The sequence below is a fragment of the Rhinolophus ferrumequinum genome, chromosome 16, assembly GCF_004115265.2.
Source record: "Rhinolophus ferrumequinum isolate MPI-CBG mRhiFer1 chromosome 16, mRhiFer1_v1.p, whole genome shotgun sequence".
Taxonomy (NCBI): Eukaryota; Metazoa; Chordata; class Mammalia; order Chiroptera; family Rhinolophidae; genus Rhinolophus; species Rhinolophus ferrumequinum.
In genome coordinates this window covers 49885329-49912400 of record NC_046299.1, presented here as the reverse complement: position 1 = coordinate 49912400, position 27072 = coordinate 49885329, and the positions used below count along the sequence as shown (strand labels likewise).

The window sequence follows — 27072 nt, the reverse complement described above, 5'->3', positions numbered from 1 at the left end:
TGAACCTTACAACCTGTGTGTTTTCTACTGATTAAGATCATGTTTTTCATTGCCTTTGATTTTTTTTAAAAGATCACAGCAGCCAAGTTTTTTTTTTTTTCTTAACACAATCTAGGGCTTGCGTCCCAAAAGTTCAATGTTTTTGTCCTGTCAGATTATCTGTTTCCTCTTCAATTTATTTGTAATATAAACCTCACCTCATTTCTGCTCTGATCCTGGGACCGTGCCCAGCATTCCCAGCTGGTATGTCAACACATTTCTACAGGCAATGATAAGGGTTACAATTTTAAGAAAAACCTAAACATTTCGAACAAAACCAACCTCCTTTCTCCCCCTTCCCCGGTGACTTAGTAAAATTAACTGAAGTCAAAACCATGAGCAAATGTGCCTTTTCCAAAGTTACAGCCTCAAGGCAGATGAATGGTCAGACATCTGCCTTTTAGGGTTGCCCTAGGAAGAACTAACAAAAGGGGTGACAGTCCTTAAACAGCTGCCTGGGGAGGAGGACATCTGCCTGTGTTTTACCAGCCATTCAGTGCTCAGGGTTTGCCTTGAAAAGAGCATGTGGGGCTGGGGAGCAATAGTTCTGAGGCAGCCAGGTGTTATATGGCTTTTGTCTTGACAAAGGCACCCATTACTGGAGAGCCATAACTCTGAGGAAGCCAGCTGTCAGGGCGGTGGGACAGGCCCCTCTGGGTGGGAGACAAGGGGAGAGAAAGAGTGTCTGTGGTCAAATTCCCTTTTAGACACCTGAGCCTAGCTGGCTTTGTAACCCGAGAGTTTTGTGTCTTCTCCCACTCCCATCTTCCCCCGGGAGACGACGGCGCCCCTTCTTGCAAGCCACTCTTGGAGAGACAGCAGGGACGCCTCAGGTTTGGATTCCTTGGTTTGCAATTCCCTGAGTGCTGGGCTGGGCTGGGCTGGGCTCTGCTGCGGCTGGCTGGCATTGGGCGCTCTGATCTAGCACTTCCCTTTGAAATCTAACCCCCCCTCCCTTTTTTTTCAAACCAGGTATGATGATGTCAAACGTGATGCTGATGCTACAGTTACAGACGCGGCCCCTCCTGGCGCAGCCTCTCTGAATCTCTTCCTCTCCGGGTCCAGCGCTGGGCTTTTTCAGACAAGTGCATCTCCTAACCAGGTCACATTTCAGCCACGACCCACTAGCCGTCTGTTACTGGAGTCAGACCGCAGGAGGAGGGCTGCTGAGGAAGACGACAGTGGTTTGCTTCGCCAGCCGCGGGGTGAGAGGAAAAGGACCAGAAAATACTGCAGAAGTCAAGACCCCCCCACCCAGGTGGAATCCAGACCGCGATGCGTGCTCCGGGCTGCGGGCGGCTGGCGCTGCCGCTACTGCTCCTGACCGCGGCCGCCCTGGCCGAAGGCGACGCCAAAGGGCTCAAGGAGGGCGAGACCCCTGGTAATTTCATGGAGGACGAGCAATGGCTGTCGTCCATCTCTCAGTACAGCGGCAAGATCAAGCACTGGAACCGCTTTCGAGACGTGAGTCTGCAGGGCCAAGAGGGCAGAAAGCTGGGGAGCGGGTTTGAGGAGCGAGCTTCGGAGCGGAGACCCCCGCGCTGAGGTCGCAGTCAGAGGCTCCCGCAGCCCAGCCAGCTAATTGCACCGAGAGTAAACAACGCGCACCCAACGAGCTCCAGCTAGTCGCGCTTCCAGCCCGGAGGCCCCTCTGTGGGTTCCCTTGGCCCCGTAGTCTGCGGGCTTAGGACCCAGTTCCACACCCGCCCGGGCAAGCAGTCGCTCTGGGGGCGCGCGCTCGAGACAGGGTCTCCTTCGCAGGCGGGTGTGGGATGCTGAGCGGTTGGAGCGGGGGGCCCTGGCTGCGGCTGGGCTTCGGACCTGCTCCCCCCCTTTTTTGGGGGGTGAGCTACCCCGAGGCGGGTGGATGCTGCAGGCTTCACATACGGGGCACTGCAGAAAGGGCAGGTCTGGGTGGGGCCGGTGGTAGAAGATAGCATCGTCTTGCGCGGGTGCCCTCCTTTCCCACCTTGGGCTTTGGGGGAGGGGGCACAGAAGGGGACAGGGCCCATGGCTGGGGTTTCGAGTTTGGGGACGGGGAGGGTCATAAAAATCCTCATAAGGCGAGATGGTGAAAGGCGTGTCCGTGATGGAGGGGGAGCTGGCGATGGCGGTGAAAATACCCGAGGCCATCCCTGGGTGGCCTCCAGAGCCAGGTCTGGGGTGCCCACGCAGAGCGGCGTGTGCGCTGGTTTTCCTGGGGAGCTTTCATAGGAGAGCCCAGCCCGGAGCTGGGGGAGCGGTTCCGATCCGGAGGAAAGACTTCATGGCCCCAGGGGCTTGGAAAGCAGAGGGGAAAGCGCAGAAGCTGGGTCTGGGGGCTCTCGGCGCAGGGCCGCCGGAACCCTGGCTTAACCTTGGGCGGAACTTTGCGGGCTTGGGGGTGGGGAGGTGGCTGCGGAAGAGCCGGCGTCGCTGCAGCACTTTGTTTACCGGCACCTGTAGATCAGAGGGGAACCGGAGGCGGCGTTCCACAGGGGAAGTGAGAGTGAGGAGGGGAAGGCTGAGGGCGAAGCTGGGACCCAGAGAAGAGGGGTGGGTGGGGGTGGCGGCGCATGGACCCGGATGCGCCGGAGGAGACAAACGCGGGTCCCAGCGACCTAGTAGTGCTCTTTGACGCCAGTTCCCAGGAAGCCTCTTCCACGACCCCAGTTCTTGCTCCTCATCCCCTAGATTCCTTCATCGTACCCACCTCGTAAGACACAGGCCACACAGTGACCTTTCTCATCTCTTAAATTGAGTACATCCAGAGTTCCTAGAAATGTGTTTAAAACACACATGCTTGCTTCATATGATATCCAGCCAAATGATGAGAAGAGGCAGAGACATGGATCTTTTTGTTGTCGTGAGAGAAGTGACTGTTTATCTCCAAAGGCATACTGGGAGGCTGTAATTCATCAGGAATAGCATGCTGCCAGGTCCTCTGGCTAGTGGCCTGGGCCCCAGAGGGGTGGGGGTGGGGTTGCCCCACCCACGGCGGATCGAGCCAAGGCAGCGAGGAGCTGGAGCTCCAGCCTTTTCCGTGGCCCCTGCCGGCCCAGCACAGATTAGCTGCAGTCTCCTGCCGCTGCCTGGGAGGTAGGCCGGCCACAGCAGCGAGGGGGCGGCAGCAGGCCGGCCCATCCGGACTCCAGGTGTCACTGGTCCAGGCCTCCCTCACACTCACTGGTTGTTTGATCTTCCAAAGTGGAACTGGTGAAGGTCAGAGGGAAAAGAAATGCTTAATCAGAGCAGTAAAGGTTTAAAAATAAAAGATGCTGCTTCCTTCCTTCACCTGCTTCCAATAGCCAACTCTGTGGGGGAGGGTAAGTGATTGGCTGCTTGACCCCTGGCACAGGGCTGCCCACCTGTCTCCCTGGATTGGTGCCAACGCTTCCCCCTTCCTCCCATGCTCATTGGAAGAAAGGCACCAGATTTGAAATTCTGCGGGACCTGCCCCATAGGATTCGTGGAAAGCTTTAGGGCATGTATTGATTTGGGTGGCCTCAGGCTTTTGTAGGGCGGATTTCTTCTAAGAAACCTATTTAGGGTAGGTTTAATGGCTGCAGGAGCCCAGGGTCAGCGAGAGAAGGACAGGGTCTGGCTCTGGGGACTCACTGGCAGCTTCTTCAGAAAGGCAGGAAGCTGCTGGCTCAGAGCCACTGCGTTGCATAACTAGCGTTTAGGTATGCCACAATGTGCATGGCGCCCCCTGGAGTTGTGCAGTGCACAGACTGTGCACCGGTTCTGCCAGCACTACCGGCGCTTCTCATCCCTCCGCTCAGCACAGGCCCCACTTCCCACCTTAAGAGCTGAAGGCCCTCTAATTGGGCACCGTAGCATCAGGCTCTGTATGCATTTTATCAGGCTAGCTTTCTTGAAAAGACACTCCTTGGCTCCTCAAAGGAGAGACAGGAGTTTCTTTTGAAGCTCTAAGGTGTTGCCAGGCTGAGCCAGAACTTTGTTCATAATCAATCACAAAATGGCGCAGGGTCCCCAGATTGCCTGGGTGGAAGGTGAGCAGTAGGATGGAATGTTCTCAGGAAATAGGATTGAGGAGTGAGCAGTATGAGTAGTGCGGATGGGGAACATGTCTCATTAAAGGGTGTTGACTGAATTGAGGGGGGAAGATTGAGGGAATAATGTCAGGGGGCTTAGGAGAACGGAGAAGCGGAAGAAAGCTTGGGCCATTGCGCCCACATGGAATCGGTCTGAGCTGGTTTCGGGGGAGTTCAGTGTAGCATTCTCTCTCTGCGCAGTAGGATTATAGGGGCGGCAGGATTTACCAGCAGAGTAATCCTCCCCTCCAGTGGGCGCAGGGCTCCCATATCCTGTGCTGGGCAGGTCTCTTCTGATGCCCAGTGCCCTGCTGCCAGGGAGGAGGGGGTTTCTTGTCCGAGGAGGTGGGGGGCTTGTGATCTAGCTGTACCGCGCCCTGAGCAGGCCTGGGCTTCTCGGAGCCCTGCTCTCAGGGGCTACCCTCTCTGAATTCACTTCCTGCAGAACAGGGTGGGATTTTACTGCAGGTCTTTGGAAAAAAGCATTCAGGGCCTCAGAGATGGAGGTGGACATTTGAAAGGAGACAGGCATTCTTTCGGCAGGCTCCAAGGGCTTGGCAAGGCGGCACTGACTTCTTTCTCTTCCTGGCTCTTCTCTACTTTTGGTACTCCCTTCCATTCCATTTTCATGCTGTTTATGAGTGGCAAGCACTGTGCTGGGCGCCCAGGCAGCACACGGATCATATGTGTTGAATCACTGGCTGCACTGTGTGCTGACACCTGCCATTCCCTGTAGTGAGCACTTGGTAGGTATTGCTTCTTGTGCCCCCCAAACACCTGTGAGGTAATGATCATTACTTTATAGTCCATCCATTTTGTGGCACAGAGAAGTTAAGTAATTACCCAAGAGTCAAATCGCTGGGAAGTGGCAGAGCTGGGATTTGAAACCTGATTGTCTAATTCAACTCTGCTTTTCCAGGAACTCTAGGCCTAAGCCTTAGGGAAAAAGGGGAGGACGAGTCTCCCCTGAAGAACAAAATCTAGCCTGGCTTGTGACCTCAAGGATGTCCTGGGCAGGAGCAACACCTCCTAGGAAGGTGGGCCGTGGCAAAGCCCTCCATGTCTGCTGCACCTGCCACCAGGCTGCTCCCCACCTAGAGGCAGGAGTGCAGGGTGCTGGGAGAGCTCTGGCCTGGGAGTCGGAAGGCCTGGGTTCAGCTTCTGGCTCTGCCACTGGCTGGACACATAACGCCAGGTGCATCACATAACCTCTCTGAGCTTCACTTTCAGCCAACACTCTCCAGCCCCGTAGAAAAACTACCAGGTGGATCGTCATTTCTGGGGCTAGCCCACACCCTGCCTCAGTCTCCATGAGAAAGATGCTGATGTATGTTCACAACTCACTCATTAACTGCAGATCTGAGCAATTCCTACCGTGTTTCCCCGAAAATAAAACCTGGCCGGACCGTCAGCGCTAATGGGTCTTTTAGAGCAAAAATTAATATAAGACCCGGTCTTATATTCTATTATGTTAGATAAGACCGGGTCTTGTATTACAGTAAAATAAAACCGGGTCTTATGTGAATTTTTGCTCCAATAGATGCATTAGAGCTAATGGTCCGGCCAGGTCTTATTTTTGGGGAAACACAGTAGATGCCAGGGCGTCACCGTGATGCTGGGCTCTGGCCCAGGGGAATATTGCCTGCTGGCTACTTAGGATTCTCATGTTTTCACGATCACCCAGTAGGCCAGTAGCAAGTTTTAGTCACAAAGGGGCTCCCTTCTTACCACACCTCCCCTCTCCCTGCCCCCCAAGCCTAAACCAACGCAAGTGTGGGGATGAACTGTACAGATGTTTGTGGTTAAGTGCGGGTGTGTGAGAAGATCCTGAAGCTGGGTCAGAATGGGTTCCATAATGTGGGTTTGCGGATAGGAAGAGGGTCCTCCCCTAACCTCCTCCTCCTCCCGGAAGCAGGGTGGCATCTCCCAGAGCTGTGTCAGCATGGGGAGGGACTCTTGAACACCCAGCGGGGCTCCAACCCTTGGGAAGAGAGGGAGAGAAGAGCACTCTGCCTGAAGAGGATGTCAGATGTTCCTTTCCTCTTCCAGCCAGTCTGAAGAGGATGGAAATCCAACACCACCCCGTCCCGTTCTCCAGAAGGTCAGGCGGCTGTCTGGAGGAGTGGAAGAGCTCTATTCTGCCCCAAGCCCCAAGGGCCCAGGGAGAGCACTCAGCTTCTTTTCCTTGTGCCAGGACAGAACTAGCTGGGTGGCCTTAGACGAACCACTTCACATTTTTGGCCCTTGATGTTCCCACTGGTGTAATGAGCAGGCTAAACAGAAAGCTACAGAGCCCCTGTCATTCTGTGACTCCAGGGAGATGGCACGAGAGCCCGTCAGCAGCCCCTTCACCCACAGATGTCTCCCACCTTCTCACCCCATCCCTGTGACAAGCTTGGCAGCAAATCTTTGAGTTTAGGGAAGGGATTTCCCTTTGCTCCTGAGGAAATATCTGCGACGGGACAGGGTGGGGTATGTATTAGCCAGAGACTGAGAAACCTGAGAAATGGGGCCTCATGTCATCTTGGGGCAAACACCCGGCTGGGGGTGGGCATACCGTTTCTGTATATGTTTATTGCAGTTGTAACATGGCCTGGAAATGTCTTAGGATTGGAAACAAGGACAATGTGTGCCCAGCCATAGGCCTGGATATAAAGCATAGATACCACTGTGTCTAACCTTGGGGGCAGACCTAGCCCCAGCTGCAGGCTGTAGGGTGATGTGGTGCTTGAAATGGGCCAGTCTCTGACTCCCCGAGGGCTCAGCCAGCATTCAGGTGCAGATACAGCTCCTTTCTCAGGGTTCCTGCAATATTTATTGGCCATAAATGTATTTGGCACATGTTGGCTCTGCCTCGTGGCCTCACACTGTAGGCTTGTATCTCAAGAGTCCTCTTGCTGGTATTTTTAACATGTGTTTACCACATACCTCCCAGGGTAGGCCCCTGAGGGCAGGGTCTGGGAATAGACTGTTTGGTGTACCTTACCACCTGTCCTCAAGCATTGCACAGGATGTTTGTGCCCACAGTAGGTGCGCAATATAAATGTATGCATTGTGGAACGCGAGAGGCAGAAAGGATCTCAACCAACCCACCCTCTGAGCCCCTCCCTGTCCTCTTTGGGTAGCAGCACTGTGCGTTCAGGCAGCAGAGGCCTGCGGGAGAGCGGTGGCTCTGGGCTGAGCCATGCTGGTTGTTTGGGGAGATCTCTTCCTCTTTTTTGGACCCCAAAATGTTGGGACAGTCACAACGAGAATTCTGGTACCCTGAGTCTCCAATGATTCATTGGTAGGATAAGAGAGTGTATGACACCGTGCAGGAGGATTGTCCTCCAGGTCTCCCCAGGTGTTCCTGTGCCTGTGGGCCTGGGTTTGACTGTAGCCAGCCTCCCCCTTTCTCCTGGGGGTTTGAGGGCCCAGAGCCCGCCATCCCCAACCTCAGTATGCCCACAGAACAGGCCAATCACCCATCAGACCTGTGCTCCCTCAGGTGGAGAACAGGTTGCCCAAGGCAGGGCATCCTGCCATGCCTGCTCTCTTCCCTGACATCCGAGAGAGCTCAGGGCTGCACTCAGCAGGCAGATAAGCCAGGCCAGGCCTGTGTCTTACCTCTGCCTGGATGCAACCTCTGGCTCCTTCCCCGGTCCTTTGTTCCCTTGCACAGGTCCACAGGTCGGAGGATGTGTAAGAATCTGAACTCATTCAGGCTCCTTCTCCTCTCTTCTCAAAGTTCTCATTTTGGAAGAGCTGGGGGAGCAGAACCATGGAGCTTTGGCAGCACTAAGCACTAAGCCCCCACATTTGACAGGTGGAGAAACAGACCCAGAGAAGGGGAGGCACCTGAGAGCCCATCTCCCCTCTCACCACACCATGTCTGTGTTTCCTCAGCTCCCATCTCTGGGTCTTCTTCAGAGATCCCGGAGATTGAAATGCTGCCCCCCTACTCATGTTCCAGAAGGGAAACCAAGGTCCCAAGGCAGCTCCCCTGTTCTCTGCCCTTTATGGACCCCAAGGGCTGCCACCTGGAGTAAAATCCCAAGGACTGGGGGAATGGCCCCAGATGCCCCTTGGATTAGCGGAGAGGTCAGGCTGGGGAGTATCGGGGGGGTTAGTGCAGACATACCTGTGGCCAGGTAGCGTCAGAGCTCCTGGCATGCAGGGAGTGATAAGCACATTTTTGCCCTCCAAGGAAATTCCTCCCAGGGGAGAGGAGTGGGAGGCGGGGAGTCTGCCAGATGCCTGTCTCCTTCTGTTTGTCCAGGCCTAATAGCCTCTGCCACTCCCTCTGAGAGAGGAGCAAATATTTAATGAGTGTGCCTGTTCCCAACCTCCTCCATGCAGAGGGCACTGCCTCCTCAAGATGCCTTCTGCTCGGCATGTGATGGGGGTGCCAGTCCTCAGCTGAGAAGGGAGCCCAGGCAGCCCCTCCAGCCCCTCCTCGTTCTCTCCTGGGCCCCTCACTCCGTGCTCCCCTGGCTGGTCGCAGGGATGGGCAGGAGGAGGCCCCGACCACAAGTCCCCCCACCCTGGGCCTTTTCTGGGGGACTGGGCTCCATTGGAGGCTCCCTCACCTGAGGAATGAGACGGAAATAATGCTGGGGACAGGGCCTGTCAGAGGCTGAGAGAGGCCTGGCCCACTCCCATTTTCAGAGGTTCTTGAACTATTAAAAAAGGAAGAAATACCATAACAGGGTTACAAAAGTTATGGTTTATTTAAAGTCTTGTGATGAGCATCTTTTGGTCCCGTCGGGGTGCCTCTGGCTGTCGACCCTCACTTAGAGACAATGTCAAAAGTCCACATTTGAGACCCATTATGACCATGAAACCCAAAAGTACATCTTGCCCAGTCCTCCGCCAGGCTCCCACCTTGGGTGCCAGAGGCTTCAGTGGTCCTGTTTTGTGGCTTTTGAGAGCACAGAACTCCCCAGTTTACAGAGTACTCTGCAGCTCCGGGAGGAAGAGAGGGGCGTCATTCCCTTTTCTACATAAGGAAGTGGGGTCCCGCGAGGGCAGGACTCGAGCCCGAGCCCACCATCTTGCAAGGCCGAGAGGTGACCCAGTGCCCTGATTCCACGTTGTGGGTCAGTCTCCCCATCATCCTGTGCTGCTGAGGCAGGTGGAGAGTTGCCCAGGCGGCTTTTAGCCCAATAAACCAGGGCTTTGGTTAGGGAACGGGGGCTGCTTTTCCTTTGCTCCATTCACTCCCGAGTCATCCTCCCCACCAGATGGACAGGCTGGAAGAGATTGGGTTCATTCAAGCAGTGAAGTGAGCGGGTGATTTGGGTGCTGATTAAAACGACAGGAAGTAAACAGCGTTTAGAAATACGCAGCATGTGCCCCTAAGCCCAGCGAGGCCTGCGCACTCACCATCATCTCTTCCCCGGCTTGGCACGGTGGGCCCCGTCTCCATGGCAACTGAGCTGAGCCACCGAGATCAAAGCTGGAGATGGGTTAGCTCCAAACCAGCCAAACCAGGGGCGTGTGAAGGGGTTTTGGAAAAGTGCCTGAAGAAGGGGGGCCCCCAGGTGTCTTGCCCCACATCTGCAAGCCCCTCCTCTGTGGCTATAGGTTTCCCTGCCTGGGTGCAGCTTCCAGCCTGGGACTTTCTTCACCTGCTAATATGTATGGAGCAGTCCAGAGTCCTGTTGGGGCACAGATTCCGGAATCACAGTTCTGGGGATGCCAGTACTCTGCTGCTGTGCAATTGATGTGTGATCCTAAATAAGTCCCTTAACTTCTCCAAGCCTCAATTTTATCACCTGAGAAGTGGGGGTAATGATAGTAACTTTTTTCTTAGGCTTGTTATGAAGAGGAAACGAGCCAATGAATGTAAAGTGCTTAGCACAAAGCCTCCCACATGGTAATTGCTGAAAAGATGTTAGTTATTAGTAGTAGTATTTTTACTATGTGCTAGGTATAGACAGATGAGCTTTATATGGTCTTTGCCCTCAAGGAACTAGTCATCTAAATAGGGCAGAAGCAACAGCGTTGCTCGGTGTGACGGGAGTAATGAGCAACTTCTACCAGGTGCCCTTGCCTGAAGGAAAACTGGATATGAGGCAGATTAGGGGAAATGCTGACCCAACTGAGTTTTGAAAGATGAATAGAAGTTCTTGGGCTGGATACAAACGCATGTTCCAGATCGGGGAGAAGGCCGTGCCAGAGTCTTTCCTCTGCAGGTGACAGGGAACCACTGAGGGTCGTATAATATATTTATGGCGGTTTTTTCCCCCTTCATTAAAAAAGTAAAACATGTTCACATTGTAGAAAATTCGGAAACTTGGGAAAAGGCAAAAATGTGCCCAAATTCTCTATTCTAGGGGAAACCAGTGTTGGTATGAATCCTTTTTACCTACTTTTTTTCAGAATGAGAGCAAAGTGTATATTCGGTGAAGGATTTTAAAGAGGGAGACACATGAGCAGAATTGTGTTCTAGAAAGATCCCTATAGCTGCAGCAGTGTGGAGGATGGATGGATGGACAGACGAACGTAGGAAGTGATGGAGGCCAGGGTTGGGTAGGTAGGAGCCGTGGGCGTGGTGAGGGGAGGGCAGGCTACAGAGAACAGGAGGTGGAGTGGACAGGACGGGGAGACCAGGACAGGGCAGAGTCTTTGGCTTGATGATGTAAGATTGGAGGGGGCGGTCTGACGTGCGCTCCAAAGGAAAAAGCCTGGCGTCAGCAGACTAGGCTCCAGTGCGTCGGCCTCTTGCTCGAGCGCTGAGCACCTGCTTTGTGTGAGGCGCCGTCCGACAGAGAGAGGAGAGCTGCTCTTTTTCACCCCTGAGGCCCCACGTGAGAAATGAAGACAAGCCTTAGACATAAGACGTGGCTCTGGAAGGCCCTTAGACCTGAGAGCTGGCGCAGTGGGCTCACTCCGCTGCGTGCTTAGCCCCAGCGGGAACTCTCCAGAGCCCGCTATCCAGGAGATGGCGATGGGCTCAGGTGGCACTTGGGCAGTGGACGGTTTAAGAAGCTCTGCAGGGGATTCTAAAGTGCAGGCATAGCTGAGAAGTACCTACGTGGCACAGAGAGGACTCTTAACCCCAAGAGGGGAAGTGACTTGCCAAGGCCACGCAATGAGCCACGTTTAGAGCAGATTGCGGGTCCAAAGTCTTCTCCTGCCCCCTTCCCATGCAAGACTCTGCACCTCTCTCACCGAGAGACCCCACCTACCTATACGGTCGGGTGTAGGGTCCGTCCTGTGGGGTCCAGTCGGGGCGTCTGGCTCGCTTCTTCATCTGTCTTGTGACCCTTGGCCGATCGCTCTGCCTCTCTGAGCCACAGTTTTCTCTTTTTTTATGGGGTTGATTCTAATGGCCCTGCCTACTTCACAGGACTGTGAGGGTAAAAGGAAGACTGATACATAATATTCGGAGAGGACTTCATTTAAAAGCACCATGAAATACTAGCCAGAGCATACTTATACATTCCAAATGTTTTCCCACTCGCCTGCTCTATGCTGAGCACAGCTGGGTGCAGGGGTGGTTATAGCTGGCTGAACTAACCAGGTGAAATAACCAGGTAAAATAGACGTGCTTGTCCTTTTCCCAAAGCTTTGGATCTCACCCGATGGCCCATCTCATCTCCCCTCTGGCCTGGCCCCTGCTCCAGAGCAAATCCCCCTTTCTCAGGAGAAAACACGATCCATCGGCAACAGAGGCAGGACAGAACCAGGCTCCTACACCTGAGGCCAGTCCCTACATTTGCCCAACCTTGTAACCCTGGCCTCAGCCACTTGGCCACTCTCAGCCTCCATTTCCCATCTGTGGTAGAGTGGATACCAGGGGAAGACCCCTCCACACTGAGGAGTCCTGGAGAAGGACCAGGTCTTCCTTTGGCCTGAGCAAATGAGGGAAATTGTGCCTCAGTTCCCTGTCAGCTGCCCTGCAGTCTCCTTAGAAGCTCGCCCAGGGGTTCAAGTGTGCTCAGGCCATGCCCTGTGGAATTGGGGGTGGGGGGGTGCCTGAGCCTACAGCCTGGCTTGGTCTGTCCAGTGCCCAGCAGGCTACCCAGGCCAGGTTCCCCAGGACCCCCTCCAAGGCCTTCCTCCTGCCTGCTCCTGGGTTCAAGGGCTGCAGGACATTTGGCTGCTTGGATGTGTGGGGGTCGCCAGGTGTGGGCAGAATGAAGGGGGCAAAAGAGAGGAAAAAAAGGAGAGAGATGCAGAAGGATGTGGACGAAAAGGCACAGAGACACATGTGAAAGCAAGACAGAAAGAGAGCAGAGCTGGTGCAAGCCGGATCCTCCTCACAGGGGACAAGTCTGCCAGTCTCTTGCCCCTCTCCCTTCCTTCCCATTTCTGCCTCACCCTCTCTCTGTGGAAGAGGCAGGAAGACCATGCCAGAGGGAGAGACTTGGCGCTCAAGAAAACTGAGGACTGCTCTCAGAAGTGGGCTTTGTCACTCATTTCTGGATAAAAACCATCTGGCATTGGGTGAGACGCCGCGAAGTATCCTTGTTTCCTAGTGTTGTTCACACGTGTGTGCATATGTACACATGCTCACAAAGGACCTGCACATATACGTGCTCCAGAATACATTCCCATGAGTGTGCATGCATGCACCCTGGACCTGCATGCATGCACACACGTGTGCAGAAGCACCCACGCAGTGTGCACCCGACCACAGTGCGCTCTGCCTGGGTGCTGATGCCAACTGCCAGCTCCGCCTTGGTCCGTTGCTGGCCTTTGCCTGGGAGGCAGTGTTGATGAGGCTCTTATCCCTGCCTGTTCCTTTGAAGTCGTCAACTTCCAGGGGAGACTTCAGAGGCCCCAGAGCCCTGGGGCTTTCAAAGCTGTTGTGATGCCCTCCTTTGTGCCCCTTGCTGTTCCCAGGTGGCTGCCCTCCGGGGCAGCAGCCCCATGCCCTTTTCCGCAGGCCTGACAGGTGGGCGGGACTCGGGGTGAGGGGTGGCTCCTCATGCACGTCTACCTCCGTCCAGAGGAGGCTGGCAGTTGGCTCCTTGGCACTGCCAGCCTCTAGTTCCTGAGAAGTCCTCTTCTTGCCTGGCTGGCAGAGCTTCCACCAGGAGTGCCCTGGGAGCTGTTTGCTGGTTTTCAACAACTGCTGCCATAGAGGAAAGTGGGAAAACCAGAATGACTAGGGGTTTTGTGCTAGTGAGCTAGGCTGGGTGGGAGCTGCCCTGCTTCTGGCCCCTGTGGGGTCCATGGGCCCAGGGGAGGTCCTTGTGGCCAGAGCAGAGCGGGGAGCCATCTCGCATGTGCCTTTGGTCTCCGAGACCGTGTGTTGTGGCCAAAAGAGAGGACTGTGGTGGGTGTCAGGAGAACTGGATTCTGTGACTGTGGGACATCGAGCAGCTCATTTCCAGTCTCTGGGCTTTCCGGACTCTCCCGCACACAAAGGGGCCTGGGCCGGATGACTTCACAGGGCCTTTTCAGGGTCCTCTGAATCTGAGGATTTGCAGCTGGCCGGTGGTAACTGAGGAAACCATCAACATGGGAGGCACTGTGGGCTCCCTGTCTCCCAGTGCACCATCTGAACTCGGCAGAAAAGTCAGACCTTGAGACCTTGAGTAAAAAACAGTCCCTGGGCAGCCTGGAAGAGAGGTCTTCCTTCAGCCTCACTCACATGGTAGGAGAGTGTCAGGGGAGGGGATTGCCAAGGAGGGACCCTAGTAAAGGGAGAGAGTGGCGTTTCTGGGACACCCAGGGCCCAGGGGTGAGAAGCACTCTTCCCAGGTAGTACGGGCCCCTCAGACATCTGTCCTAATGGTGGAGCCAGCGCTGGGCCATTGGGAACATCTTCAGGGCCTGGAGGAGAGGGATGGGGCTTCACCCTCTCAGTGCCACGGGCCTCACCCTATTGCTTCTAGGACCAGCCCTAAGTGGGCCCGGGTCTTACGCTTTCTGTGGTGAAGCTATAGGAATATTGTCCTCCAATTAGAGGCTCTGGGGGTCAGAGGACCGTAGCAATCAGACCATTGCCCAGCTCCCACAGCCATGTGATGAGGCCAGGGCAGCCCTGGGACCTCACACTGAAATCCCTGTCTCTCCCTTTCTCCTGCTCCGTTTCCTGTGGCCTGCTGCTGCTTTCTGATCCCCAGGAGGTGGAGGTGAGTACTGCCTGGGGCCCCACTGCATTTGGTCACTCTGCAGCCACATACCCCCCCCCCCTTCCCTCTCCTCCCCTCCCCTCCCCCTCCCCTCCTCTCTCCTCTCCTCTCCTATCCCTTTCCCTAACCTCTTCCCTTTAGCATCCAGTGTGGGATGAGGGGAATAAGGAGCTTATGGGAGAAGCTGGAAGGGATTTTGGACATGGGTTTAGGGGGATAGAGGTCTGGGGAAGGCAGCTAGCAGGGCCTGGGTGGACAGGGGTCGTCTGGGCAGCCACCAAGATGGTGGCAATTTGCATGTGGAAACAGTGGCCCGGCCCCCTCCTCTCCCTGGCCCTGGAGTTGATCCTCCACTCTGAGATGCCACTCTTAGCCTGTCCCTTCTCCTTCACCCCTCTCTGTCCTTCCCTAGGATGACTACATCAAGAGTTGGGAGGATAATCAGCAAGGAGAAGAAGGTAACATCCTTCCCAGGAAGGGGAAGGGCACTGACACCCGTGGAGACTTGGGGCCTGAGGGCAAGTCCCGACCCTGGCCGTGGGGGCTCCTTGGGCAATCAGGCCCCATGAAGTGGGACTTCTGAGCTGAGGGGCCCTCGTTAGCAAGGGCTGCTGGAGAGGGGGGCTTCCCAGCTCAGCAGTGGGACTGGGGGCGGGTCCTGGGCTCTCTGGCACTGATTCCCAGATGACCTGTGTCCTGACCGTGTGTCCCTGCAGCCCTGGACACCACCAAGGACCCCTGCCAGAAGGTGAAGTGCAGCCATCACAAGGTGTGCATCGCCCAGGGCTACCAGCGGGCCATGTGCATAAGCCGCAAGAAGCTGGAGCACAGGTGAGGGGCTTGGGGAGGTGGGGTTTGCTGAAAGAGGAACAGCTTGACTGACCCCCGCCCATGTATTAGTTACCTTTTCCTGCAAAACAAAGTACCCCAAAACTTTGTGGCTTAAAATAACAAACGTACATTGCCTCACATAGTTTCTGAGGGTCAGGAATCCAGAAGGGGTTCTGTCGGATGGTTCTGGCTCATGGTCTGTCATGAGGTTACAGCCAAAATGCTGGCTGGGCCTGCATCGTCTGAAGGCCGGACTGGGGCTAGAGGATCTACTTCTAAGCTTCTCCCATAACGGTTGGCCAGAAACCTCAGTTCCTGGTCACACGGGCCTCTCCATGGGATACTCGAGTGGCCTCACAACATGGCAGCTGGTTTTCCCTTCGGCGAGTCATCCACGAGAGGGAGCAAGGAGGAAGCCACAATCGTCTGTGACCTAGCCTCAGATCACACAACGTTACTTCTGCCACTTCTGTTGTTCAGAGCAAGTCATAAGTACGGCCACACGCTAAGGGAGGGGAAGCTGGCTCCACCTGGTGAAAGCAGGCGTGTCAGAGAATTTGCAGATGTATTTTAAAACCATCACATTATGGGCGATCAATCACCTCCGGAAAGTCAAAGCTCTCTGGGCCTTGGTGTCCCTGTCTGTTAAGACAAATAGGTTGGCCCAGATAGTTCGAGGTTCCTTCCAGCTCTGACGTGCAACAACTTGATGAAATACTGGGGGCTGCAGCTTCTGAGACTTGCGTAGGAGAGAATGTGTGAGGGGCATTAAGGCCTCAGCTCCAGTCCAAAGACAAGATCCTACCTAGCACCAAGACCCCTGGAAAAGATCCCAATGCCCTCCCCTCTTTCCTGAATCAGAATCAGAGCCCGGAGACTTAGGGCTGTAATCTTAGATGCTGCAGGGGCCTGACAGGTACTGTCAATGTAGGAAGAGAGCTTGGTGACGGACCACTCTGGTGAGCCCAGGCCCTGTGGAAAGAGGCACTGGCTGATCCTGGTGACCTGAGAATGAAGGGTCAGGATCTCCACATCTTCCATTTTACTAAGAAAGGCCAGGAATCTAGGTTTTTATGTGAACTCTTCCGTTTTGTAAATGTTGGTGAGTCACTCCATTAAAAGCAAACACCCTGAGTGGCTATACGAAATCAGTCTATAGGCCAGATGTGGCCCACGGGCCATCGGTTTGCAACCTCTGATTTGGTCTGGCCCCTTAAGCGAAGAGCAACTCCCTTTTATATGTTACAGTTGGACTTGAAGGCCCTGCTGGACTCAGTAACCCCTGGACCAGGGGACGCTGGGAGCCTATACCCTGCCCAGTTGGTTCCACCGTTAGCAGCGGGAGGAGGGTCTGCCTGGGGGTGATGGAGGAGGGTGGCAGGGGCAGAGAAGCGGCTGTATCTGCTATAGATTGCCAGCCTCTTGTTGGAACCAGTCTCCAGAACCTTCACTTTCCCTGTCCCTGTCTCGTTTTCACCCCTCTCCGTGTGCCTTTCCCACCCCTGTCCCGTAGGATCAAGCATCCTGCCCTGAAACTCCACGGAAACAAAGACACCGTCTGCAAGCCCTGTCACATGGCCCAGCTTGCCTCTGTCTGTGGCTCTGATGGTCACACTTACAGCTCAGTGGTGAGGAACCTGGGCCCAGGTGGGGCGGGGGTGGGGTGCACCCGAGGCCACAGGGAACAGAGGACTATGTAGCCAGCAGCAAGGGGGTCTCCTGGGGTTCCCAGTGCTGATGTGGGACCAGAAGGGCTCAGTCAGTGCAGTCAGTGTGGCCAGTCACAGGAGGGACACCTGAGCTCTGAGCCAGACCTTGAGGCGCAGACGGGGTGGGGCCTGGAAGAGGCAAATGTGCAGGTAACTCCAAGTCGGAATAAACGAGGAAAGGGTCTCCTGAAGGAAGGAGTGCTGTGGGCCGCTGTTTGGAGGTGAAGGACAGGGTGAAGGACGGAGCTTTCCACAGGCAGATTTCATTTGGAGGGGATGGTGTTCACCAGGAAGCCCAGGGCATTCTGGGGCAGGAGGAAGTGCCCTTCTGTGAGACGATATAGGAAGGAGCAGTGACGGGGGAAGGAATTCCCACCTTACGGGACTTTTGTGAGGATTAAATGAGACAACATTTGTGAAAGTGTTTTATAACCTTTCGAGTACTCTGGAAGTGCAGGGGCTAATTGTGAATGCTTCTACTCGCAACGGGAGTGGGGATTTGGTTGGTGTTCAGAGAGCATTGACTGTTAGCTTGGGTTGAGTTCTAGGGCTTAAGCACCCTTTGGGAGGAGATGCAGTTCTAAGATCAGCCCTCACTGTGAGTGATGATTGAAGTTAGGGACGGGATGAGGTCTCCCAAAGAAGAGAGGGAGCGGGGAGGCTGAGGGCTGGAGCTGCCCTGAGGGCGGGGGAGGGACACAAAGGAGACAGGTGGTGCTGGCAGAGGGAGAGGGAGAAGGGGGGAGTGCTGTGTCCCATGCCCCAGGGCGCAAGGGGTTTGGGCAGGAAGCTGTGGTCTGAGGGGCACAGCCTGTCCTGTGGGGAGGCAGAGGGCATCAGGAGGTCTGCCTTCCATCATCCCCTGTGGCGTTGGGTGAGTCCCTGGGCGTCTCTGTGCTTCCATGTTCTCTGCTGAGCATGAGAAACACAATTCCTCCCTCAGAGAGCTGAGGGGGACCAAGTGAGATAATGCTGTAAAATGCTATGACCGGCCTCTCATTAGCGGTCACCCAACGGGGAGAAACCAGACACCACCAGGGGAAAACGCTTTAAGGGCCAGGAATGGATGAGCTCCTCTCAGCAGCTGGCTTTAGCTAACAGCTGCGGCCAAGTGTTTTTAGTAAAGGCCTGGGAATTAGCAGATGTTCAATAGCCAGTAGCGCTTTGTTATCAAGAGAGCTGAGCAAAGCCCATGGAGGTGACTGTCGGAAGCCCATTGAGGGAGGGGCCAGCAGCCAGGTACCCAGGACCAAGGGACTGGTGAGAAGGAGGAGAGGCCATGAGGGCAAGGGGCGGGGGGTGGGCAATAGCTAAACAGGAGAGGTGGGTGGCTGGGGGTAAGAGGATGGGTGTCCCGGGAAAGACAAATGTGCAGAGAGGGCAGACTGGTGCAGAGTGGGGCTCATGACAGCCTTCGATTGCTAGGCTCCCCTTCCTGGGCCTCCTGCCCCTTATACTGTGCACCCATGGCCTCCAGAGGGGTCCGGCGGTGGGGGGTGCCCTCTAGGCTTTGCATGGGCACTGTCCTCTTGTCTCCAATGGGGAAGGCAGATGTGGCTGCCATGGTAGGTGCCCTCAGCTGCAGGATCCCTGGGGTGAGGCCCCCATCACCCAGTTTGACCTTTCTTCTCACAGTGTAAGTTGGAGCAGCAGGCGTGCCTGAGCAGCAAGCAGCTGATGGTGAGATGCCAGGGGCCCTGCCCATGCCCCACGGAGCAGGCCACCACCTCCACCACTGATGGCAAGCCAGGTAATGAGCATTGGGTCACAGACAGGATTGGGGGGGAAGAGTGGGTCTCACTGCCAGGGCTCCAGGATGGTAAGAGAGGTTTGCGGAGTGGCAAGGGAGAAGTAGCAAAAACAGGGACAGGCCTGAGGGACCTGTGGGGTTGGGGGGGCCTGGTTAACACAGCAGGAGGGCTTGGGCCTCAGCCACAAGGGTACCTGTGCTAGGGAATGAGGGGGAGGGAGAAGATGGGAGAGGGTGAGAGAGGGAACCCCTGATTTCTAACTCCTCGTCCTACAGCATCCCTGGTCACTGCCTGGCCTCCTGGCCTGTAGGGTACCATTCCCAGCTCAGACCACGCTTGCTGCTTCACCCACTTTCACTCCACCTCCTTCTCCCTGTTCCGTAGAGACCTGCACGGGTCAGGACCTGGCCGACCTGGGGGATCGCCTGCGGGACTGGTTCCAGCTCCTCCATGAGAACTCCAAGCAGAACAGCTCAACCAGCAGCGGAGCCAGGCCGGCCAGTGGTACAGGAGCCGGTTGCTCTGCCTGGGAGGAGGGAGGGAGATGGGGAGACAGGTGTGCACTGAGGCCAGCCCTTCTTGTGCTCACATTGCCAGACTCTGAGCACCTAAAAGGGCCTGAAGTCCAGAACAAGTGTCAGTAGGCTTCAGCCAGACAGGAGGGATTTGGGTTGGTTAATGGGAAGAACTTATTAAAATAGGTGGAGGGAGTTTAAACGCTGAGTTGGGTAGCCAAGGAAAGGTAAAAAATTATTTTTCCTGAAGGCCTTTCAAACAAGGTTTTGAATGGTTTAGGTGCAGCCCTGGGTAGAGGCAGACGGATGGACCTTTGGCCATTCTTGAGTTTCTCACCCCCCTGCTTAGAGTCCAAGCTGCCCTGGCCCTGAACAGAGGGCTGGGGTTGATGGGAAGGTGGAGGGATGGATGGACAGATGGATGGAGTGCTTACCTTGAGCATGTCGGAACCTTGGCCTTCTCCCCAGGCCTGGACAAGAGCCTGGGGGCCAGCTGCAAGGACTCTATCGGCTGGATGTTCTCCAAGCTGGACACCAGTGCCGACCTCTTCCTGGACCAGACAGAGCTGGCTGCCATCAACCTGGACAAATACGAGGTCTGCATCCGCCCTTTCTTCAACTCTGTGACACCTACAAGGACGGCCGTGTCTCCACCGCTGAGTGGTGCTTCTGCTTCTGGAGGGAGAGTGAGTGTGGCTCCTCGCCAGGGCCCTGGCCTTCCCGGTTCTGCCTCTCGCTCCAGGCTTGCTTTGGGAGTCGGAGTGGCTCCATGTTGGCCAACTCCCTGGTCTCAGAACTTTCCCAGCTCACCCACTTCCTGTACTTCTCAGCGAAGCCAATACTTGAACTCCCCTCCTTGGCAGGCTCCGAGATAATCCAGACTGTGTGGGTCCTGAAGCTTATGCACTTTTGGAGGCCTTCCTTAGGAAAGAGTATTAGAAACTACAAATGTAACATTTCTAGGGACTCTTGCAGGACCTTGGAAGGGGCTGAGGAGTCCTGAAGCTAAAGCTACACTGGCTTCTCAGTGATTCCACTTCTGGGTGCATCTCACACTATTTGCCCCTAATATGTGATTATGTGGGTGATCGTTAGACTTGGAGATATGGCATCATTTACTAGCTTTATATACCCTGAACCACAGCAGGACATGTACTTAGAGATCATCTAGGCCAAGTGGCGACTGTCACTGATGAGGAAACTGAGGTCTGAGGGTCCGCTGACCGGCTGGGCCCCTCGGGTGGCCCCTGGTGCCCTGCCTGCTCTGTGGTGGTCGTGAGTGGAAGTAGTACATGACCTGTGGCCCGAGGCTCAGGCTTCTGCCAGGGCTCCACCATATGCTTGTTGTGGACCCTGGGCAGGCAGCTGACCCTTTCTGAGTTCGCTTTCTTCCTCTGAATTGAGAGATAACAATACCTACGTCGGAGATGGTTGTGAGGATGAACCGAGAAAATCTGGGTACAGAGCACCATGTAAATGATAAATTGCTCTGCCAAGTGAGGTCTTTTGATCAGTTTTATTGCCCCTAACTGCCCAGCTTCCGCCATCTGCATCACTGTCACACTTTTCTTTTCCGGGCCTCTGAAGCTCATTCTGTCGATTCTGTACTGCAGCCTTCTTGGGCAGAAGCGAGGAAACAGAACTCATTTTACTATCAGCCAGGCCTCCAGCTGGGAAGGGCTAGGGGACTTCTCAAGGTCACAGGCAAATTAGATTTGGCTGCCAGTTATTTTTAGGCTTCCATCTAATGGCCCCTCTGGTCTTACGTCCCCCCTGGGGCCTCTCCCCCTGGGGACTGTCTGCATTCACTCTTCTTTTGCATCCTGTTTACTCATCCCATGGGTCCCCCACACCTTCAGAGAGCCCTGGGCTTTGTGGAGCCCACCCCACCATCATGGAATAGCTTCCGCCAGTTGGAGCCTGGGTGTTCCTGGGTGTTTTTATCTCATGGAGCTCCTGTGTCAGTTTTTGGGAATTTAGAGGGAGCAGTGCACCCCCCGCCACTGTGGGGTTGGCCCTGTATCCAAGCCTGGGTATTTTCATCTTGCAGTGTGCCCCCTCCGTGGGTTTCTAAGCCTTGGGGTGGGGGACGCTCAGTGAGGCTCACTAGCACCATGGGGCGATCCCCATCAGAGGCTGTTTCTCTCCCTGCAGAACCCCCCTGCCTCATGGAGCTGGAACGCATCCAGATCCAGGAAGCTGCCAAGAAGAAGCCAGGTAAGGGGCTGCCCGGGGCCCACAGGAGGAGGCCGGGAGGGGTGGCCCGGGGTCCCTCTGAGGCGTCATGCCCCCGGCTCTGGGCATTAGGGAGGATGCTGAACGCCTGGAGGCCTGGCCTGGGAAGACAGGAGAGGGAAACTCACTTCCTGTTTCCCCCCTCATGGTGGGGCAGGGTCTTCCAACCAGCCCCGTAGTACAGGTGTTTTAAGCACTAATTTTTGCCCATCCGTGCTGCAGCTGGAGGCTGGGATACAGAAGGTTTCTAGAACCCTCCATTTAGTTCAGTTCAGCAAGGGTAAGTGCAAAGCTCTAGCGAGGCCCCTCCACAGTAGACACACACTACTTAGCAAGTACTTGGCACCCAGCCCTGGGGAGACAACGATAAACACAGCCCAGGTCAGAACTGACGGGTCCCTGGCCTCATAAAGCGCACAGGCAACTTGGGGAAACACAACACACAAAAACGACAGAACTACCAACTGTGGCTTGCGTCTATATGGTGTGGGGTAGAGCACATGTGGGCATAAGTTACCCGGGGGCTCAGCAAAGGCCTCTTCGGGGAGCTGGCATTTAAGGGGACACCTGAGGAATGAGAACAAGGCAGCCTAGTGCAGAGCTGAGAGCAAGAAAACACTCGAGGTTCTTGGGGAACAGAAGGAAAGGCCCCATGTAGCTGGAGCGTGGTGAGTGAGGGGACAGAGGTCTGAGAGGCAGGTCGCATGGGGCCTTGTAGCTCCGAGAGCAGCATGGCATTTAATGGGGCTGATGAGACCAGCACCTGTGAAAACAAATCCTGGACATCACAGCCATAAGGACCAAGAGCCCACTGGCCTTCCGGGTGGACTTCAGTGCTGCTTCTTCTAAGAAGCCACTGTCGTCTTCTCCGGTCTGTGTTCCTGAGCATGCTTGCTGGGCCTTTGGGCCTCTGGGCACCCATCGGCGGTGCCCGGTCAATTCCATGTGCGTCTTACCCCCTTAAGTGGGCAGAGTCTGTCTCTGGGCCCCGAGAGTGGTGATTTCAGAAGACGTCTGTTGAGTCAGACAGAGGAGCAGCAGTTCTGCAGCCTGTGGGAAAGCGGATAGGCCCTGATGGCAGGTCAGAGTCAGAAGGGCAGAGAGGAGCAGGCTGGGCATTGCTGGCGGAAGACAGCCAGGCCAGAGGAGCAGCCGTAAGATGCAGGGTGTGGAGCATGAGGAGATCAGAGCGGCCGTCCTGTAAGACTGGGGCCACGGAGGCAAGGCGCTGTGCAGGTGGATGGGAGCCTTCACGGGGCCTGAGTAGGTCGTTAGGGAGGCGGGTCTTCTCATCTCCAGTCAACGGGGCTGCAAGAAACGCTGGTATCCAGGCTTGTGGGGTGGTTGGTACCTGGGCGGGTGGGGTCTGGACCCCCTGCTCATGCCCAAGGCTCTGGGGCCACCTCTCCGAAGATCCCTGCTGTAACCCTGCCGGGCCCGGTCCCATCCAGGAGTCTTCATCCCGAGCTGTGACGAGGATGGCTACTACCGGAAGATGCAGTGTGACCAGGGCAGTGGCGACTGCTGGTGTGTGGACCAGCTGGGCCTGGAGCTGACCGGCACCCGCATGCATGGGAGCCCCGACTGCGGTAAGGGCCAGGCGGCACGTGGGGGCGCTGACCTGCTCCTGGGACGGCCTGTGGGCAGTGGGGTGAGACGGCCAGCACGCTCCCCGTCTGACTGACGCTGGCTTGTTCACCTCACAGATGACATCGTGGGCTTCTCAGGGGACTTTGGGAGCGGTGTCGGCTGGGAGGACGAGGAAGAGAAGGAGACGGAGGAAGCGGGTGAGGAGGCTGAGGAGGAGGAGGGCGAGGCAGGCGAGGCGGACGACGGAGGCTACATCTGGTAGACGGCCCGAAGGGGGCCGTGGCCGGCCAGGGGGCCGCGGCCAGGGGACGGGCCAGCAGAGACCTGGACAGAAGCAGACAGCTTACGAATGGATCCGGAAAATACAGTTGGAAGGATCCTGGCTCCAACGGGGAGGACTGGAAGCGTGAGTGTGCATGGCACACATATGCCATGTGTGGCCAGGATGTACACTTGCATGTGTGCGTGTGCGTATGTGCGTGTATATGTGTGTGCGTGCGTGTGTGCGTGTGTGTACGCATGCATGTGTGTACATGTGCTGACAGACGTTTTCTTGATCCACACTGCTCCTGGCAGAGTGTCACCCAAAGGCCCCTTTGGCCTCCTTGTAATTGTTTTCTTTCCATTTGTTGTTGGTTTAAAAATATACATGTTCACACATATTTACCCACTGAAAGGTCAAAACGGATGAAATAAGATGCCCCCCTCGCCACGTCTCCTGGCCGCCTCCGGACCTGCCCTGATACCCTTGTCCTGATGGGCGACCCTCAGCTCAGCCGGCCCTGCCTCCTCCTGCCCCTGCCTGCCCTTCTTCCTCCCCTTCTGGCCTGTGGGCATGTCCCCACCGCAGAGCGGAGGGAGGACAAGGAGCTCTGCTGGCTGGGGATCCTCCCAAAGCTCGGCCGACTTGGCTGTGACAGCCCCACCGGCCTCCGATGAGATGGGCGCGGACACCCACCACAGCTAGCCCTGCCCTGGGCTGGACTCCCCAGCACTAGAAAAACTCTCCTAAGCCAGGCTGGTGTGGCTAGAGGTGGCCGAGATGGAGCTGGGGGCACAAGCTGAGAAGCAGGCAGACGGGAAGGCCTTGCCACACTGCCCGCTGCCCGGGGGTGGAGTGGGGTCTGAAGGAGGAGGGGCCGACTGGGCAGGAGATTCTGCCATTACAGATCTGGGGGAGATCTTAGGCGTGGAGACAGGGCAGCCCTGAATGCCACACCCAGAACCGTCAGCCTCTTTCTCTGGGTCTCAGGTGGGGGCTGTTCCCTGGGGGGCAGGTGAGTTCTGCCTGGCCACGTGGAGTGTGGCACCAGCCCGTCCTCCTTGCTGGGGTCCCCTGGGCCACTCTGGGAGCCTGAGGATGAGGCTGCAGGTGAAGAGGCCTGGGGCTTGCTGAGGCTGTGTGTCCGCCTCCTCCCTGACCCTTTAGGAAGTGCTCCCCTCCCAGCCAGACCAACAGAAAGGCCTATCCTGGAGACCCTGTGAAGGAGGAGCAGTGGAAACCTGCCACCTTCCTGCCCTCAGGGACCATGACCTTTCTCTGTCTCTTTTCCAGGGAGAGGTGCCGTGGCCCATTTCCAGCCCCACTCCTTTCAGCCCCTGGGGTTTTCTTTGTCCCCTTTGAGGGTCCCCTAGGGCTGCTCTAATGGAGAGGCTTCTCCAAGCTCTGAAGTAAATATTCTGGAGTTGTGAAAAGTCACAGGGTTGGGACTGGGACAGCTAGGCCCTGAGGCCACACCTTGCCGTTTCCCCAGTTCTCTCTATCAGGTGGAGCCCGGGGTGGATGAGAAGGTGCCCATGTCCTCCCCTCCCTGACCCAGTCTGTCCAGTTCTCCCTTAACACCTGCTGGTGAAGAATTTCTTGCCCAGAGTCGGGCCACTGATGTCCTTGGGTGCATGGTGAGTGCAGTGTGAGTGTGCGTGTGTGTGCGTGTGTGCACTTGTGTGTGAGCCAAGGGGCCACCCCTGGGGGCCTGGGATATGAGGAGGGGCACTGTGCGTGCTGGGTAGGCAGCAGGGGCTGGGGTCCATGCAGCGAGGCTCCCTGCACAAGGCTCCGGCCTGGCTCTCCCGGCCTTTGCAGCATCCGCTGCGTCTGCTGGACTTTATGGAAGAACCTCCACTAGTCTGCCCCTTCACTGCACCCTGGAATCTACATCTTCCACGTCCTCTCTTCGGGGGAAATAATGAAACTCCAGCTACTCCCCTAAACCGCTTCTTCTTCTGTAGCACAGTTCTGGCCCTTAAGGTGTCGCGCTGTTCCAGGTCCCCCATGTCCCGTCTCCCCACTGTCCCCTTCCCTGACCTCCCACCTCCTCCCTCTGGTCCCCGGCTCAGTTCAGTTCAGGGAAATGTCCTTCACATCCGCCCTCTGCTCTCTGAGCAGCAGCTTCTTTCACTCGGAGCTACTTGAAACTTCCTGCTCTCGCTAGGATTTAAATCTGTCTGTCTCTCCCCTCTGCCCCAGCTCAGACTTCTGGAATGTCCTCTTGGGGGCGGCGGCTGTTTAGGATGCTGGAGGATTCTGGGGTGGGAGGGCAGGGAGGAAGGGGTGCCTCTCTCCTACTGTTCTCCTCTCCCAGGGGTGCGTATGCTCTCTCCGTGTCTTCTGGTTGTGCACGTTTTTATGACCTTGTAAATATGTTGTAGAAAGAAAGCAAAAGGCATTGAACCAGACCCTGGTGGGACTCAGGGGTCCAGCCTTGCCCTCCCTGCCTCTGAAGCCCCCACACTGCTTTTCACCTCACTCTCTGAGATAGAGATCCCCAAAACTAGACAAAGCAGCTTGTGCCCAGGAAGCCGAAGGCCTCCAAGTGAGTTCCCATCCAACAAGCTGCAGGTTTCCTCGTGGTCAGGGTTTCGGGGTGGCCTTCCTCAGCACCTTGGATTTGTTCCCTGGATTACACCGCCTACCACCTGGCCTTCCCATGCTCCTCTCCTTGGGTGTCCTCTGTCTGTCCTGTCCCCACTCCCCTGGCTTAGGCAGGCAGCAGAACTAAGGCTGTGTTGAAAAGAGCTCAACCAAAATGTTAAAAACAGTTTCTCGCCTGGCCCTGGAGTTGCCCAAAGCCTCCTTCTTACCCATGGGTGCTGGGAGAAACGGGTGTGTCTAAGGTGGGGTAGGTTGGAGTTGGAGAGAACAAATGTGCCTTGAGAGACAACTCAGAGAAGGTCCAAGAGTGATGTGGGAGGAGGCGTGGCCAGGCGCTCAGGAAGGAGGGAGAGGCTGATGAGACCCACGGGGCATCATGACTGCTCTCTATTGTCCTGCTGGGTCTGTGATGACATGGGGTCACTCATCATCCTTCCTTCCTCGTGCCAGCCTGCCTGGTTTTAGTGGGCAGGCCACCCACTCAGCCTTTCATGAGTTCCATCTGCTTCCAATTCACCTCTGAGTGGGTGGGTCCATCGGGATTCACATGGGAACTGTCCATTTCACCAAAGCCTCACCCTCGGCCCTTGGGGAGAAAGAATGGCTAATCTGGCATCATCGTGAGGCTGTGGGCTGGCAGGGGTCAAAGGGAAGAGCCACTGGGGGTGCAAAAGCAGACTCGAGACATCCCAAGGAAGTCCCAAGCAGAGCAAACTGCTTTATAGCCTGAAGCTACTTAAACTGTGTCATGTGCAATAACTGAGCTTAGAGTTAAGAATTGTGTTCAAGTGCTTGGATTTCCGTCTGTATATTTAAGTGCTGAAATTGTATCTCTCAGTAATTTTAGATGTCTTTTTAAAACTCGAAAAACAAAGTGTTAGACCGTGTGTGTGCATTGATGGGCACTCAAGCGTCCCGTGGATCACCCCCCCCTCCCTTTATCCTGTGCCCCACCCCCACCCCTCACGCTCCAGCCCCCACCTCCACTTGGGGACTCTGCCTCGTGTTGTCTTTATCTGCCTATTCCTCAGCCTAAGGAAACCAGTACACTCCACACATGCATAAAGGAAATCAAATGTTATTTTTAAGAAAATGGAAAATAAAAACTTTATAAACACCACCTACTGGCAGTACTCTGATTCCTTCTCCCACTAGGTAGGAATGATCTCGTGGCTCAGCCATGGCTGTGCATTAGAATTCTGTGACATTTTTCACAGAAATGGCATTCCCAGCGGCGGTCCCAGGGTACAGATTCCTGGGCAGCACGTACCTCTTACTCACCTTCATACAGGAGACCTGGGGAGGGCGGGGCTGGGCAGAGGGGCCTGACCTACTGAGGGAGGACGAGGAGCAACTTAGAGATGTTTTCGGTAGTATTGCAAATATATATGCAATCGATGTTTGTCTATATATTTGCCACTAA

At 55.7% G+C, this 27072-nt stretch overlaps 1 protein-coding gene across 1 annotated transcript; it reads left to right on the top strand.

The window, feature by feature from the left end:
- Positions 1-746: 746 nt before the first annotated feature.
- SPOCK2 (SPARC (osteonectin), cwcv and kazal like domains proteoglycan 2) lies at positions 747-26769 on the top strand. Its single transcript, XM_033129870.1, is given in 13 exon segments — positions 747-872; positions 1012-1503; positions 14138-14146; positions 14559-14604; positions 14863-14977; positions 16491-16605; positions 18322-18436; positions 18822-18941; positions 19421-19570; positions 19573-19638; positions 21107-21169; positions 22639-22776; positions 22894-26769. Coding segments are annotated over 12 exon segments (1272 nt in total). The 5' UTR covers positions 747-872; positions 1012-1314; the 3' UTR covers positions 23040-26769.
- Positions 26770-27072: the final 303 nt, after the last annotated feature.